The sequence below is a fragment of the Rhamphochromis longiceps genome, linkage group LG19 (assembly GCF_057381845.1).
Source record: "Rhamphochromis longiceps isolate RC_006_pf linkage group LG19, R_longiceps_female_GT1.1, whole genome shotgun sequence".
Taxonomy (NCBI): domain Eukaryota; kingdom Metazoa; phylum Chordata; class Actinopteri; order Cichliformes; family Cichlidae; genus Rhamphochromis; species Rhamphochromis longiceps.
This window is the reverse complement of record NC_140575.1, coordinates 16,770,977-16,783,207: the sequence shown is the minus strand read 5'-3', so window position 1 is coordinate 16,783,207 and position 12,231 is coordinate 16,770,977. Positions and strand designations below refer to the sequence as shown.

Here is a 12,231-nt window from a genome sequence, read left to right as displayed (position 1 = left end):
TCCTTGTGTGACAAACCAAGTCTGGAGAGTTTGGAAGATTAGGGTATTTACCAGTGAGGGCCTACTTAAAGATGTAGCCGACAATGCATCTTGGGAAGTGTAGTAGCAGCTGTTTTAGGTTTGGTCATTCTTTCTTTGATCTTAGTTGTTCTCAGTTGGATTTTAATGATTTGGGCTATTGTACATAACATACATTAATTTCTTGTTAATTCATTTTTAAACAATAATGAATTCTTGATTGTCATGAATTCACAAGCTTCATTGCCTATTAATAAAAACGATAAAAGCTTTGTACATTCATGAGTTTGACCATAAAAAAATCTTCATTAGGCCTAAAGTGGAAATTAGTTTCTAAATTCTGATACATAAATTTAATAATTACACCTGATAGCTGTTTATTAAAACGTATGTCTAATAAGCCGATCCAAAGGATCAAATGATCTTTAAAATAAAGTCCTATAATTTGCTCTACTTGCCTCTTAGCACTCTTGCTGCACCATTTTTGAATCAACTAGAAGCTTTTCAGGGAGATAATAAAGGATTGCAATAGTCCAGCCTAGAAATAACGAATGTGTGGACTAGTTTCCAACCTCACACTGAAACAGGATGTTTCTCATTTTTATTCCTCAGATGAAAGAAAGCAGTCCAGCACATTTGTTTGAATTGAACTTGACTGACAACAACAGGTTGTCCATGGCTGCAAGCAAGCTGGAGACAGAAACGCTATAAATATCTCCTGGGTTTCTCTCTTTTACCATAAAAGGAAGAAATAACTAATTGCTTTAAATGGAAAACTAACACTTGTTACAGTGAAAAAGTAGCCTGATGCTAAGGAGAGTAACATAACAACCAATACTTGTGCACACTTCATACTGCTGATGAATGTAGGTGTTTACACTATAAAAATGACATAAATATTTCAAGCTTTTTGGCTTCATTTGGTCTCCATGTTTCTAAGTACGGGGTTCAATTTCACAGACATAGATGTCAGAGTCTCTGGCTACACACCAGTGATTGTGACCTAATATTTCCCTGCCTCCCTTCTTTATCCACACCAGGATTGATTCTATGTGACCCTATTACGAGTGAGCCTGAATGTAAAATGACTGAGTGAATGTAAGCGTGGAAGGATGTTAGAATCTCCATTTGTCTTCCTCTGAATGGGCTATCAGTAAACACCTGCTAATATCATCATATAGCTGACGGTGATGGATGAAAGTCATTCTCCTGAGATGGGAACAGTATGGCTGATTGGCCTCTTCCACACAGACGAGCATATTGACCAAAAATGACACTTTAACGAGCTCTTCCCCGTGTTAAGTGCCGCACGCCGGCCCCTCGTCGCAAGCCGCCGCCTGGCTGACCCTGGGCTGTGCTCTTCCCCCTGCACAGGGCCTACTCGCTTCATTGGCTGACAGATCAGACTGCCAAGGAGACAGCTCATTAGTCGAATAATGAGAACCACACCAGCCACACGTTGTCTTGTTATATCATCTCGGTATCGACATATTTGTGGCTGAGGACAGAACATTGTGTGCCACTGTGTGCATGAAAGAGCCGATGATTAAGATAGAATTATGTGAGGTCTTCTGTTCATCTCTGAGTGACTTCTGAGGAAGCCAGTGCTGCTTAATAGCTTCTGCCCGTTACAAATCAAAATCTTCTCCTGAGTGCAACAATATGGCATACCTCCATTTGTCTTCCCTCTCTTATTAATCATTTCCCACAGTTTCTTTCTGCTGCCACCAGCTGTGTGTTACAAATATTTCTCTGCAGTTTTGACCTTGCAATCTTAAACCCAGGCCTTCATTTGATTCTGTTATTACTGATGGACAAACTGTTGTTGGAATTTCATTGGTCGACAGAGTGAATGAGGCAAAACGGTATTTTAGATACCACAGCATTTTGTTCTCATACATCAGTTCTCTTTTCAAGTAGGCCATCTCTACAGTGTAGTTCGGCTGGGTTTATCAGTCTCCCGCCAACAATCTAAAGACACGCACAGTGGGTTAAGTGGTGACCCTAAATTGGTTATAGGTGTAAATGTGAATGGCTGTCTGTCACTGTGTTAGCTCTACAGTAGACCTAGCGATCTCTAACCGTAACATAACCACCCGACTTTCAACTGCAGATAACTGCCGCCTCCCTGTTCCTGGTTTCTTCTTTCTCCGAGGTTCTTTTCTGTTAAAAGGGAGTTTTTCCTTCCCATTGTCACCAAGTGCTTGCTCAGAGGGAATCATTTGACTGTTGGGGTTTTCTCAGTATTGTTGTAGGGTCTTTACCTTACAATAAAAAGTGCTTTGAGGCAACTTTTGTGATTTGGCATTATGTAAACTGAACTGAATTGAATTGCTTTTGTTTTTTATAAAATTTGCCCTTTCTCTTGTGTGCAAAAAGAGTTTCTGGTTATGACTGAATTCAGTCTGGATAGTGATGCTAAATGAATGCAATGACGCACCCACTCAATCTTTTTAAGATAAGATAAGAGATAAGATAAGACTTTATTGATCCCACAACGGGGAAATTTTGCGTCACCTCAGCTCAGGTACAGATATATGAAGGAAATACAAAAATACAATTAAGTACAATCAATGAAAAAAGTAAGATAATACACTATATACAATGGGCTGGGAGCATTTCCACCATTTTCAGCTTGAATCTGAGTGAAACAAAACCAAGGGGGGAAAAAACAAAAACCATGGGACATTTTTCAAACAGTGGCTCAGAATGAAGCTGATCACAGAGGCAAAAAGTGGGGCAAACTTGTTGGCGTGACTTCTTCTCTGTGCCAACTGAGAAGCAGAGACTTTGTTGTGAAGAGCTCAGCATGTGGATCGAATTATCGTTTCATGGGTAAATATATTCCTCTAACGGTAGTTTCAGCATCCACTATAATCATGTAGTGCTACTCCACTTTTTGTCCAAATACATTTCCTGTTCACACGCGTAAACATGGTGCATAATTACACGCTGTGCAGATCTGCTGGCCACACATCTACGACTGCATCTGATAGGTCTGAGCAGCTTCATCATCTTACTTAGAGAACACTGAACGCTTAAAGACCGCTGAGCACATTGTTGCTTCCTACATCAATCTAACAGGTGGTTCACTTTTAGGGAGGGATGGTTTTCTGTCTGGCATGAGAGCATCTGATACTCCTCACCTTTCACATTTCTTACATTTTCACTCTCTGTCTGAGGACATTTATACTTCATGTGGTGGAAAATTGTAGGCTGGCCCTTTGGTTTTAGTTGTTTCTTGTAACCAGCTGCTCTTTTAGAAGCCATAGAGATTGATATTGCTTTTCTCATTTTCTGTCTGGAAATTACAACCAATAACAGCATAATGCACTATTTCTTTAATATTATGTATACTCCATGACATCATAAGTGTACCCAGCATACATTGTTAAGCCACAGTGCATATCACATGCAGAATGATGGCAGCCATCAGAGGTCAACGGGTATTAAACAGAGTATTTATGAGTACACAAGATGACAGTCAGCAATCGTTTAAAAGAAAGTTGGAGGACTAATCAAGACAAATCAGTATATTTGGAGGAGAAAGCAGCCGTATCATCGACACAATGTAATGTTAAGTTAAACAATGACGTTGTCCCCCTGTTTTACACACAGAGCGGATTCACGTGGTTTTGCTGCTTTTTTCCACTTGAGGGCGATCTTGTCCACATGATGTTGGCTCTGTAGTTTTATTTTCACAGAGATCCTGCCTGCATGGGTGGCAAGGTTTTTAGAACTAAACATAAAGTAATTTTGATAGCTAGCAAAACAATATGGCAGCTACTTAAGGAACTGCAAATACACAGGAAGTATTAGGCCTATAACCATCCCTCCCTAGTATAATATAGGATTAGTTACATTAGGATAGATAGATAGATAGATAGATAGATAGATAGATAGATAGATAGATAGATAGATAGATAGATAGATAGATAGATAGATAGATGAAAATAGTAAATCTTGTATTGACCTATAGAACAATATAGAATAGAACAATAAATGTATCTATGAACAGAATATAAAAATACTGAAGAGACACCACAACATACAGTTCAATACAACATGACTTCTCTTGCTAGCTGCAGCCTTTATCACAGAATGTGCTCACATGTTATTTAACAGTGACACAGAGATGCCGTGCTGATAATTTGTTCTAATGAGGAGAAACAGTCGGCTTTAAAAAAAAACATTACTCAAAAAAGTCCTGCATTAAAAATTGTTGTTTGGCAAAAGTGTAAAATACACAAAAAATCAAAAAAAAAAAAAATCTCAGTAAGTAAAATAAACTACTTTAACAGAAGGGTTCCTGAGAGCAAGCAGCCTATGTTAAGATGAAACAGACAAATAATGCTGTTAGTGGCCAAAGTGGTGCTGACAATAGCCCCTCATTTACTCTTTCGGTCTTGTTTTTTTTTTTTTTTTTTTTGGTCTGGATGAAAAGATTTGTATAATAAATTGATCCAGCTCTGGATGCAGGATCTATTTGAAGGATTCTTTGCTATTACAAACTGGATATTTCAAATCATGCCTTCACAAGTATTTTTTTAAATAAAAGAAAGGGTTGTGTGCATGCTGTGATTTATTTTATTTTTTTAAACATTTTAAGTTATTGTCTAACCTCTCGGTCACAAGCTGCATCTACAACAATCAAGCCTCTTATGATGATATACAATCATGCAATCAACATTCTGGAGAGGAAGCTGATGAGACACATTGTTTCCATGCACTTCAGAATTTACATGTGCCAGGTTCTATAATTTTATTACATTTGCTCATCTTAAATGTATTTATAAGTGCTTATATAATTAGTCTCTCTCAGTGATCATTGTCCTCTTGAGAAATAGAAAACTCAAGAGCTTTCTATAGGAGCTCAACTTGTAGTATTTCTTACTTAATTAAACTGAATCCCTTTAAAAGAAGAATCAGTACTGCTGTCATTAATAATCTGCAGCTTTTTTCTCATGCTTCATTGTACTACAGCCTCGGCCTTGTACTTTGCTGTATGTGTGGCTTTTTTGATATGACTTAATGTATTTATTGTATAGATTCTATTTCTACTCTGTAATTGTATTTCTACTCTTGTATGTGCTTACAGCCTGGGCCTTTGAAATAAGTCAGGATGGATCCCTTGTTTTCATACACCAATTTTCTCTTTTTTCAGACCATTCTCCTGAAACCCTGGAGATGCTTGTGTATGAAGATCCCAGTATTCAGACTAGTCCATGTCATATTCAAGCTCTGCTTGAACTCCAATAGGTCATTTTGAGCATGTTTACATGTCTAAATGCACTCAGTTCCTGCTATGTGATTAGCTGGTTAGCAAGGTTATTATAATTAACTAAAACTAAATTAAAAAGTTAAGTTAGATGCAAAAACAATTTTGCAAAATGAGCATATTTCTTCCACAAGACAACTGCCTTTAAAAACTTGTGTTTTTATTGTAAGCATGTACTCATTTTCCTAAATCTTCCCTCTGCCATATGTCCTCCGTACAGTAATAATAATAAAAAATAATAATAAAACTGAAACAAAACTGAAACTATACTGAAGTAAAAACAAAAAATTAAAATGAATGAAAAATAAAAACTAATTAGAAAATGCAAAACTAATATTATATTATAAACTATTATAACTAATATGAGTTCAGAGCAGTTGAATAAAAGTGTCCAGTGTGTGTGTGTGTGTGTGTGTGTGTGTGTGTGTGTGTGTGTGTGTGTGTGTGTGTTAATTCATGGGATATGTTTTATAACGTTTCGTGATTGTGTCCTTCGCGTGGGCTAACAGCTGCTCAGCATGTTGAGGATTATTTTTTTATTATTCGGTTATTTATTCAAACCCTTCTTTAGCTGGAGGACTCTCAGTTAAATACAAGTCAAAGAGTGTAACGGCAGCCCTGTGCATTTACAATGTAAAACTGTAACTGTGGTCCTTTTTCTTTTTTTTTCACCCGTCTCTTCTTCCACAGCTGTGCGGAAGTGACACAGCAGGCGCGCGCCCGTCACGTCACGCGAGAAAGCACAGGAGCCGAGCGAGAAAAAAAAACACCAACAAGAAGAATTACCTTATTTTATTACCTGCGGAACAAACTGCCGTGATAGTCCGCGGACATGTCACTGACGGTCCCGGGGGGAGGCATGGACTAGTGAAGGTGAGCTCAAACCGCTGGTCACGCGGGTTTTCGGTTAATTTAGCGAGAGTCGGGACACAGGAGGAGGAATAGGACGGGGGTAGGAGGGAAGGTGGGGGCAGTAAGGCAGGCAGTCGTCCACGCAAACGTTGCCGCGTCATTAAAATTCACAAACAAAATGTGGCGGTGTTATAGAAACGAAGCGTAAAGACGCGCAGTGTTTCTGAAAAACACCAAGTTTGTAGAAGAGTTCGGCCCACACGGCGGCTTCGGCTCGTGTTGTGGTTCAAGGGTTCATGGGCGGAAGAATGAGGAAGTAGCGGGTTATGAACGCTGGAGGGGAGCTGGGAGGGAACTCTGTATGGAGGCATGCACCTAAAACGGGCTGACTTTAGGTAACAGGGGGGTCAGAGCTGTGCGGGCATTAACTACGCGTTTATATCAGCCTCACGAGCCTGGGATAAAATACTCAGGCAAACCCAGAGGTGTGTGTGTGTGTGTGTGTGTGTGTGTGTGTGTGTGTGTGTGTGTGTGTGTGTGTGTGTGTGTGTGTGTGTGTGTGTGATTAGCTACGAGGCTGCAACCGGTCACATGGTGTTTGCTATAAGGGTGATACGCCAGCCACAATATGTATGTATTTTAACTAAAAGCAGTAGTTTATAAAGCAGTTATCAAAGTAGTAATCATCAAGCTCATTTTAGGCGTCATGTTTGTAGTCTTTGACTCCACTAGCATAGCTTTGCATGATTCACAGCTCAAAAAAAAATCATCATTAAATCTTTTATTTTTAAAAAAGAAGCATGTGCAAGAACGGTTACAGATAGTTAATTACTCCAGTTATAGAGCATTGTGTTTACATGTAAGAAAACCGCAGAGGTAACCAAGTGTCCATTGTAGTAGACTACATTTAATATTGCTCTCTTCCAACGTGGACCACCTCTGTTTTAATTTTCTCCACAGGGAGCTTAAAGGATTTTACCATCCAGATAGAGTTTGAAGTATTTAAAACAATTTTGTGATGATAACTTTTCAGGGAGCTTGTAAATGGCTTAGGTGCATCAAAAGCATTTCTGGTGCTTTCTTAAATTTAACAAAACATACTGAAGATCTGCAATGGGCAGATTAATGACAGAGCCAGTGGTTTAGTGGTTTTGCTCTTTAGTTTAGAGCCAGTCATGGGCATGAATGTCGTGATAATTTTGGGCTTTCAAGTATTTCTTTGAACTCTTCGAATTTATTTGAATGGTATCCCACAAAACAAAAAAGTATACATATACAGACTCTAATATATAAAAACACCACTACTAATATGCGTCTGGCATAGTTTTGTTCTGGTTTTGCATATTTGACTGGTCTTTTTGGCGGGATCGGTAGAGGTCATTTAGACTGGTTTCCTGGCATGGACCGAGCTTTGAAGCACAATCCAAAGATTTTCATTACACAAATGTGAAGTTGAAGAATTTGGAAGATGGTCCTCCTCTTTCATTATTCTATCCACTTTGTAATTCAATGAAATACCTGTATCACTGGCAGGACAACAGCCCCACAGCATGATGCTATCACCACCAATTGACATTTAGTACAGTGCTCTTAGGTTTGAAAGCCTCACCTTTACTCCTGCAAACATACCTCTTATCATTGTGACCAAATAGCTCAATCTTTGTCTCGTCGGATCATTAAACTTTTTCTCCAGAAGATATTTTGGGCAGCTGCAAGTTACAGTCAAGCTTGAAGGTGTCTGTTTTTGGAGGAGGGGCTTCTTTCTTGTTCAGCACCCTCTCAGTCCGTGTGGCTTCACTGTAGATAGTGTTGCTAGTGTTTGCAGTTCATGGCAGGCTTAAGCATCAGTGTTTTCCGGGTTGTTCCTGAACATCCAGACCAATTTTCTCTCATCTGTGGATGACAGTTTGGGCCTTCTTCCAGCCTTTGCAAAGTGATAACCCATATGAGTAAATTGTTTAAACAATCGTACAGTGCAATTTACTCATCTGCAAAGCTACAATTGTCCTTAGATCTTCCTGTCTCTTTTAGTACACTTTTATCTGATTGGTTGCTAATTGTAAAGAGAAGATATGAACAACAGTTGGACAGGTACATTAGCTAATTTTAGCGTTAATAACCTTTCCGTGTAATTTATCCAAACCTAAGAATATGTGTATTACACACATTACTGTCACATTGTTCCCATTGATGTATTAAGTGTGTGCATATTAAGTAACTTTCTGAATTTTTTATCTAGGCTATGAATTCCCGTGAGCATGGGGAAATCTCAGATGAAGCAATGCTTGAAAAAGGCAAGTTCTGCATTGTTGTCTTTGCAGCTACAGCAATAAAAATTCACAGATTAACAAAGTATGTTTTGGTTTATTTTTGTAGTGTATGCAGTAAAATAAATTCTGCATTATTTTGCAGAACACAAGCATGTCCAAGATTGTAAGGAGGAGACAGAGGACATTGCTATTAGTGAACAACCTCAGGTACATGGAGGGGGATCTTCTGGAGCTGCCGAGGCTGGGAAACGGTCATCTGCAGAGATGGGACCTGAAACAGACCAGTCCACTAGCAGCAAGAGAGTCAGGGTGTCTAGTGAGGTAAATGAAGATCAACTCATGATTAAAACAATACCTTATATGTTATTACACATCCTTGACTGACATTTATTGTGTCTAGATGAGGCGGCACTTGATAGACGAGAGCAGCAGGATTGAACCTCTTTGCCTCACCACAACCGGAGAGAAGAGAGACTGCATCCAGGAGAAATCTAGAGTCTCCTACAGAAAGCCTCTCTTCAGCATCTCCCACCGAATCTCGGAGAAGAGGACCACCCCGAATCTGGAGCAGCAGGCAAGTCTTGGCAGCTTGAATCAGCTCAACAATATGCTCTCATCCAAGCTCCAAAATCCAGAGCAAAATGGCCCAGCAGAGCCCATCCCCTCCACAGACACTTTAGGCCAAGCTTCCACAGCGGACTCCAGCCTTTATCCACTGATTGAGAAAATGTTTTTCATTCTCAACACTCTGAATTCAAGCATGACGCAGCTGCACAGTAAAGTGGACTTGCTGACGCTGGAAGTCATGAGGATAAAGAAGCAGATCAAACCGGCTGAGATGGTGACAGAGTTCCAGCCTCCCCCCGAGTATTTGCTAACCAGCGATGAATTGAATCAGCTGATGGAGCAGACGTCAAGTGCTGGGGAACTGGGCTGTCGACTGCTTGTGCATCTGTTCCCGGAGCTGTTCAAAGCAAGGGAGTGCTCTCACGACTGCATGGCGAGCAAGAGAACGCTGGAGTCTCTACATCTGCAGCTTATTCGAAACTATGTCGAGGTGTGCTACCCCACGGTTAAAAACAACAGTGTGTGGCAGGAAGAGTGCCTCCTCCAGATTAATGACTTTTTTAATCGCTTCTGGGCGCAGAGGGACATGGAAAGTGCCCGGCTGCTCAGGAAGCAGGCGGGCACAGCTGGTGGCGTAAAAGCTGAGCAGCCTCAAACCTTTCGTTTCATTAATGAACAGGGTCAGGAGGAGCACATATCTCTAGATCACCAACAGGGCAGCCTGGCTGGTTCAGATGTCGGGTTTGGTACACAAGCCACAGAGGAGTTGGATGAGTTCTCCTCCCCAGAAGACTTTGTTGTTTTCCTAATTCACCGTCTCTTCCCTGAAGTTTTTGAAGAGGGGAAAATACCAGAAGACTGTGGCAATTTTAGTAGTGTGGGACAGCTAATTCTCGACTCTGACAAGATGGACATAATTAGAAAGTATATGGAAGCGAATTTCCCTGATGTGCCTGAGGACAGCTGGCTGCAGGTGTGCATTCAGCATATGGAAGACGCACTTGAGGGTCCTCACAGTAATGGCAACGGGAGTGAACCGGACAACATCAATGAGGAGGGCTACGAACTGGCCAGTTTTCCTGAAGATGTTTCAATTATCAAGGTTCCAGAAGTGAGTGAATATGAAAGACCCAGTCGCAAGTCTAAAAAGTCGCTGCTCACGCCTGTAGATTTTGACAATCTGGAGATTCCTCTGCCTGACTTTACTGTTCCCCAGGAATACATCCTGTCCAGGGAACAGCTCAAGAGCAACTATGAATGTAGCTTGTCCGTTGGGAACTTTGCCTCTCGGCTGCTGGTGCTCATGTTTCCTGAGCTCTTTACCTACGAGAATGCTAGAAAGCAGTATAACTGTAGCGGTTCTCTTGGGAAAAAGCAACTCGACCCCGTTCGCGTAAACCTGATCCGTCATTACGTGCAGTTGGTCTACCCCCGGGCCAAGAACGACAGAGTGTGGATGTTGGAATTTGTTGGCAAACTTGACGAGCGGTGCAGGAGACGTGACACGGAGCAGAGGAGATCCTACCTGCAGCAGCGCAAAGTGTACGGTCAGGAGACAGAGCAGGACTTTCTCTGCCAGCTGAACCAGCTCCATCCCGATAACGGCAGACAGGATCCAGATATTCCCTCTTTACCTCCCGAGAAAAGTAGCAAAGACTTCTGCAAAATCCCCCTTGATGAGCTGACTGTGTCCAAACCAGATTTCCCTGTTCCCTCCGTCTACCTACTCTCTGATACCGAGGTACGGGAAATTGTCCAGCAGAGTCTCTCTGTTGGGAACTTTGCTGCCCGCTTGCTGGTGCGCCTCTTCCCCGAGCTCTTCACCCACGAGAACCTGCGGCTGCAGTACAACCATTCAGGCGCCTGCAATAAGAAGCAGCTTGACCCTGTTCGACTGAGACTGATCCGTCACTACGTGGAAGCCGTGTATCCTGTGGATAAGATGGAGGAGGTGTGGCACTACGAATGTGTGCCAAGCATTGACGAACGCTGCCGGCGCCCCAATCGCAAGAAGTGTGACATTCTTAAAAAGGCCAAGAGGTCAAGCACTGTGTCCTAGTTACAGTACTCTGCAGTTACCCAACACTTTCTGTCATAAAAACAGTTGCACAGTATATAAGCTGAAATCGCATTGTTGAACTTCTACACACTGTCCTCTGTAGGAAGAAGCCAAGCTGTTGCGAGTTTCTTTAGCAGTATTCTTACTCATATTTTACCTTTTTGGCTACAGCAGTAGATGTTCTAGTTTATGTAGTCTTTATTATTGTTCGATAAAAGTTACAACCGCTCCTATTTATAAGCCAAACATGTCATAGCTTCTCTAACATACTCTGTTGATAAATGTTGTAGCCTTATAACAATAATAATGATAGTAGCTAACAGCATAGATCACACATTTGCTCTATGAACAGAAATCAAATCACAAGGACGTGATATATTTCCATCGCAGTTACTGATGTAGCATCGTGCCACCACTGTTTTAATAACTATGTGCTTATGTTAAGCCTTCTTATAGAAGTTTATATTATAAAGATAATTTAACATGACAATGGCTCATGATAACCAGTTTCTAATAAAACCAGTTATAAATGTGACATACAATCACAATGTTTTACATAATCGCACCAGAGCAAGTTCAACATACAGAGCATAGCCTTTCTTTATCTGGTTTCACTTACCCATTAGGCTAAGAGGTCCCTTGAAGGTGATTATCAACTTGAAAAATCAACCCAATCACATGACATTGGAGACATGTTTAAGTCTGTTAGCAGATGACTGATTTTTATAGATAAAAATGTGATTTAAGGTTGAAAGCAACACAAGTTCTGCAGACAAATTAGCAGTGTGTGTGTGTGTGTGAGAGAGCGCTATTAAATGTGTGCACTTTAAGTGCTTTGGTCAGAAAGACTTGCTGTATTAATAACATTAGCAAAATGTCAACTTTATAAGTTAATAGACTTGAGTGTCTTGGACTGAGCAGGCTACACGGTGGTACATGGAGCATTTCTGCTCTTAGCACTCAAAAGCACTTTCTACTGCAAGCCACATTCACACAGTGCTTTATTCTATACCTTTAAGTGCTATCACATGCAGCTGCACCAGGGACAATTTAGGGTTCACAACATTGCCCCAGGACACTGATTTGCAGCCCACTTATCGCCCACCAACCTTCTGACTGGTGGGCGACAGGTGGTGCTCCATCTCCTGAGCCACAGGCATCCAGCTCTTAGTTCCATCATTAACATA

General features: G+C 41.0%; 1 protein-coding gene across 1 annotated transcript; it reads left to right on the top strand.

Moving 5' to 3' along the window:
* The first annotated feature begins 5,995 nt into the window (after nt 1-5,995).
* On the top strand, nt 5,996-11,534 carry bend3 (BEN domain containing 3). The gene is made up of 4 exons (XM_085391670.1): nt 5,996-6,169; nt 8,388-8,442; nt 8,561-8,739; nt 8,819-11,534. The coding sequence occupies exons 2-4, from the start codon at nt 8,391-8,393 to the stop codon at nt 11,042-11,044; spliced, it is 2,457 nt and encodes an 818-aa protein (XP_085247796.1). The 5' UTR covers nt 5,996-6,169; nt 8,388-8,390; the 3' UTR covers nt 11,045-11,534.
* Nucleotides 11,535-12,231: the final 697 nt, after the last annotated feature.

Bases quoted from the DNA above. Each gene is read 5' to 3' on its own strand.
- bend3 (XM_085391670.1), top strand. From the start codon at position 8,391: ATGAATTCCCGTGAGCATGGGGAAATCTCAGATGAAGCAATGCTTGAA. The intron at 8,443-8,560 runs GCAAGTTCTGCA...ATTATTTTGCAG, and splicing joins TGAAGCAATGCTTGAAAAAG to AACACAAGCATGTCCAAGAT. The intron at 8,740-8,818 runs GTAAATGAAGAT...TATTGTGTCTAG, and splicing joins GAGTCAGGGTGTCTAGTGAG to ATGAGGCGGCACTTGATAGA.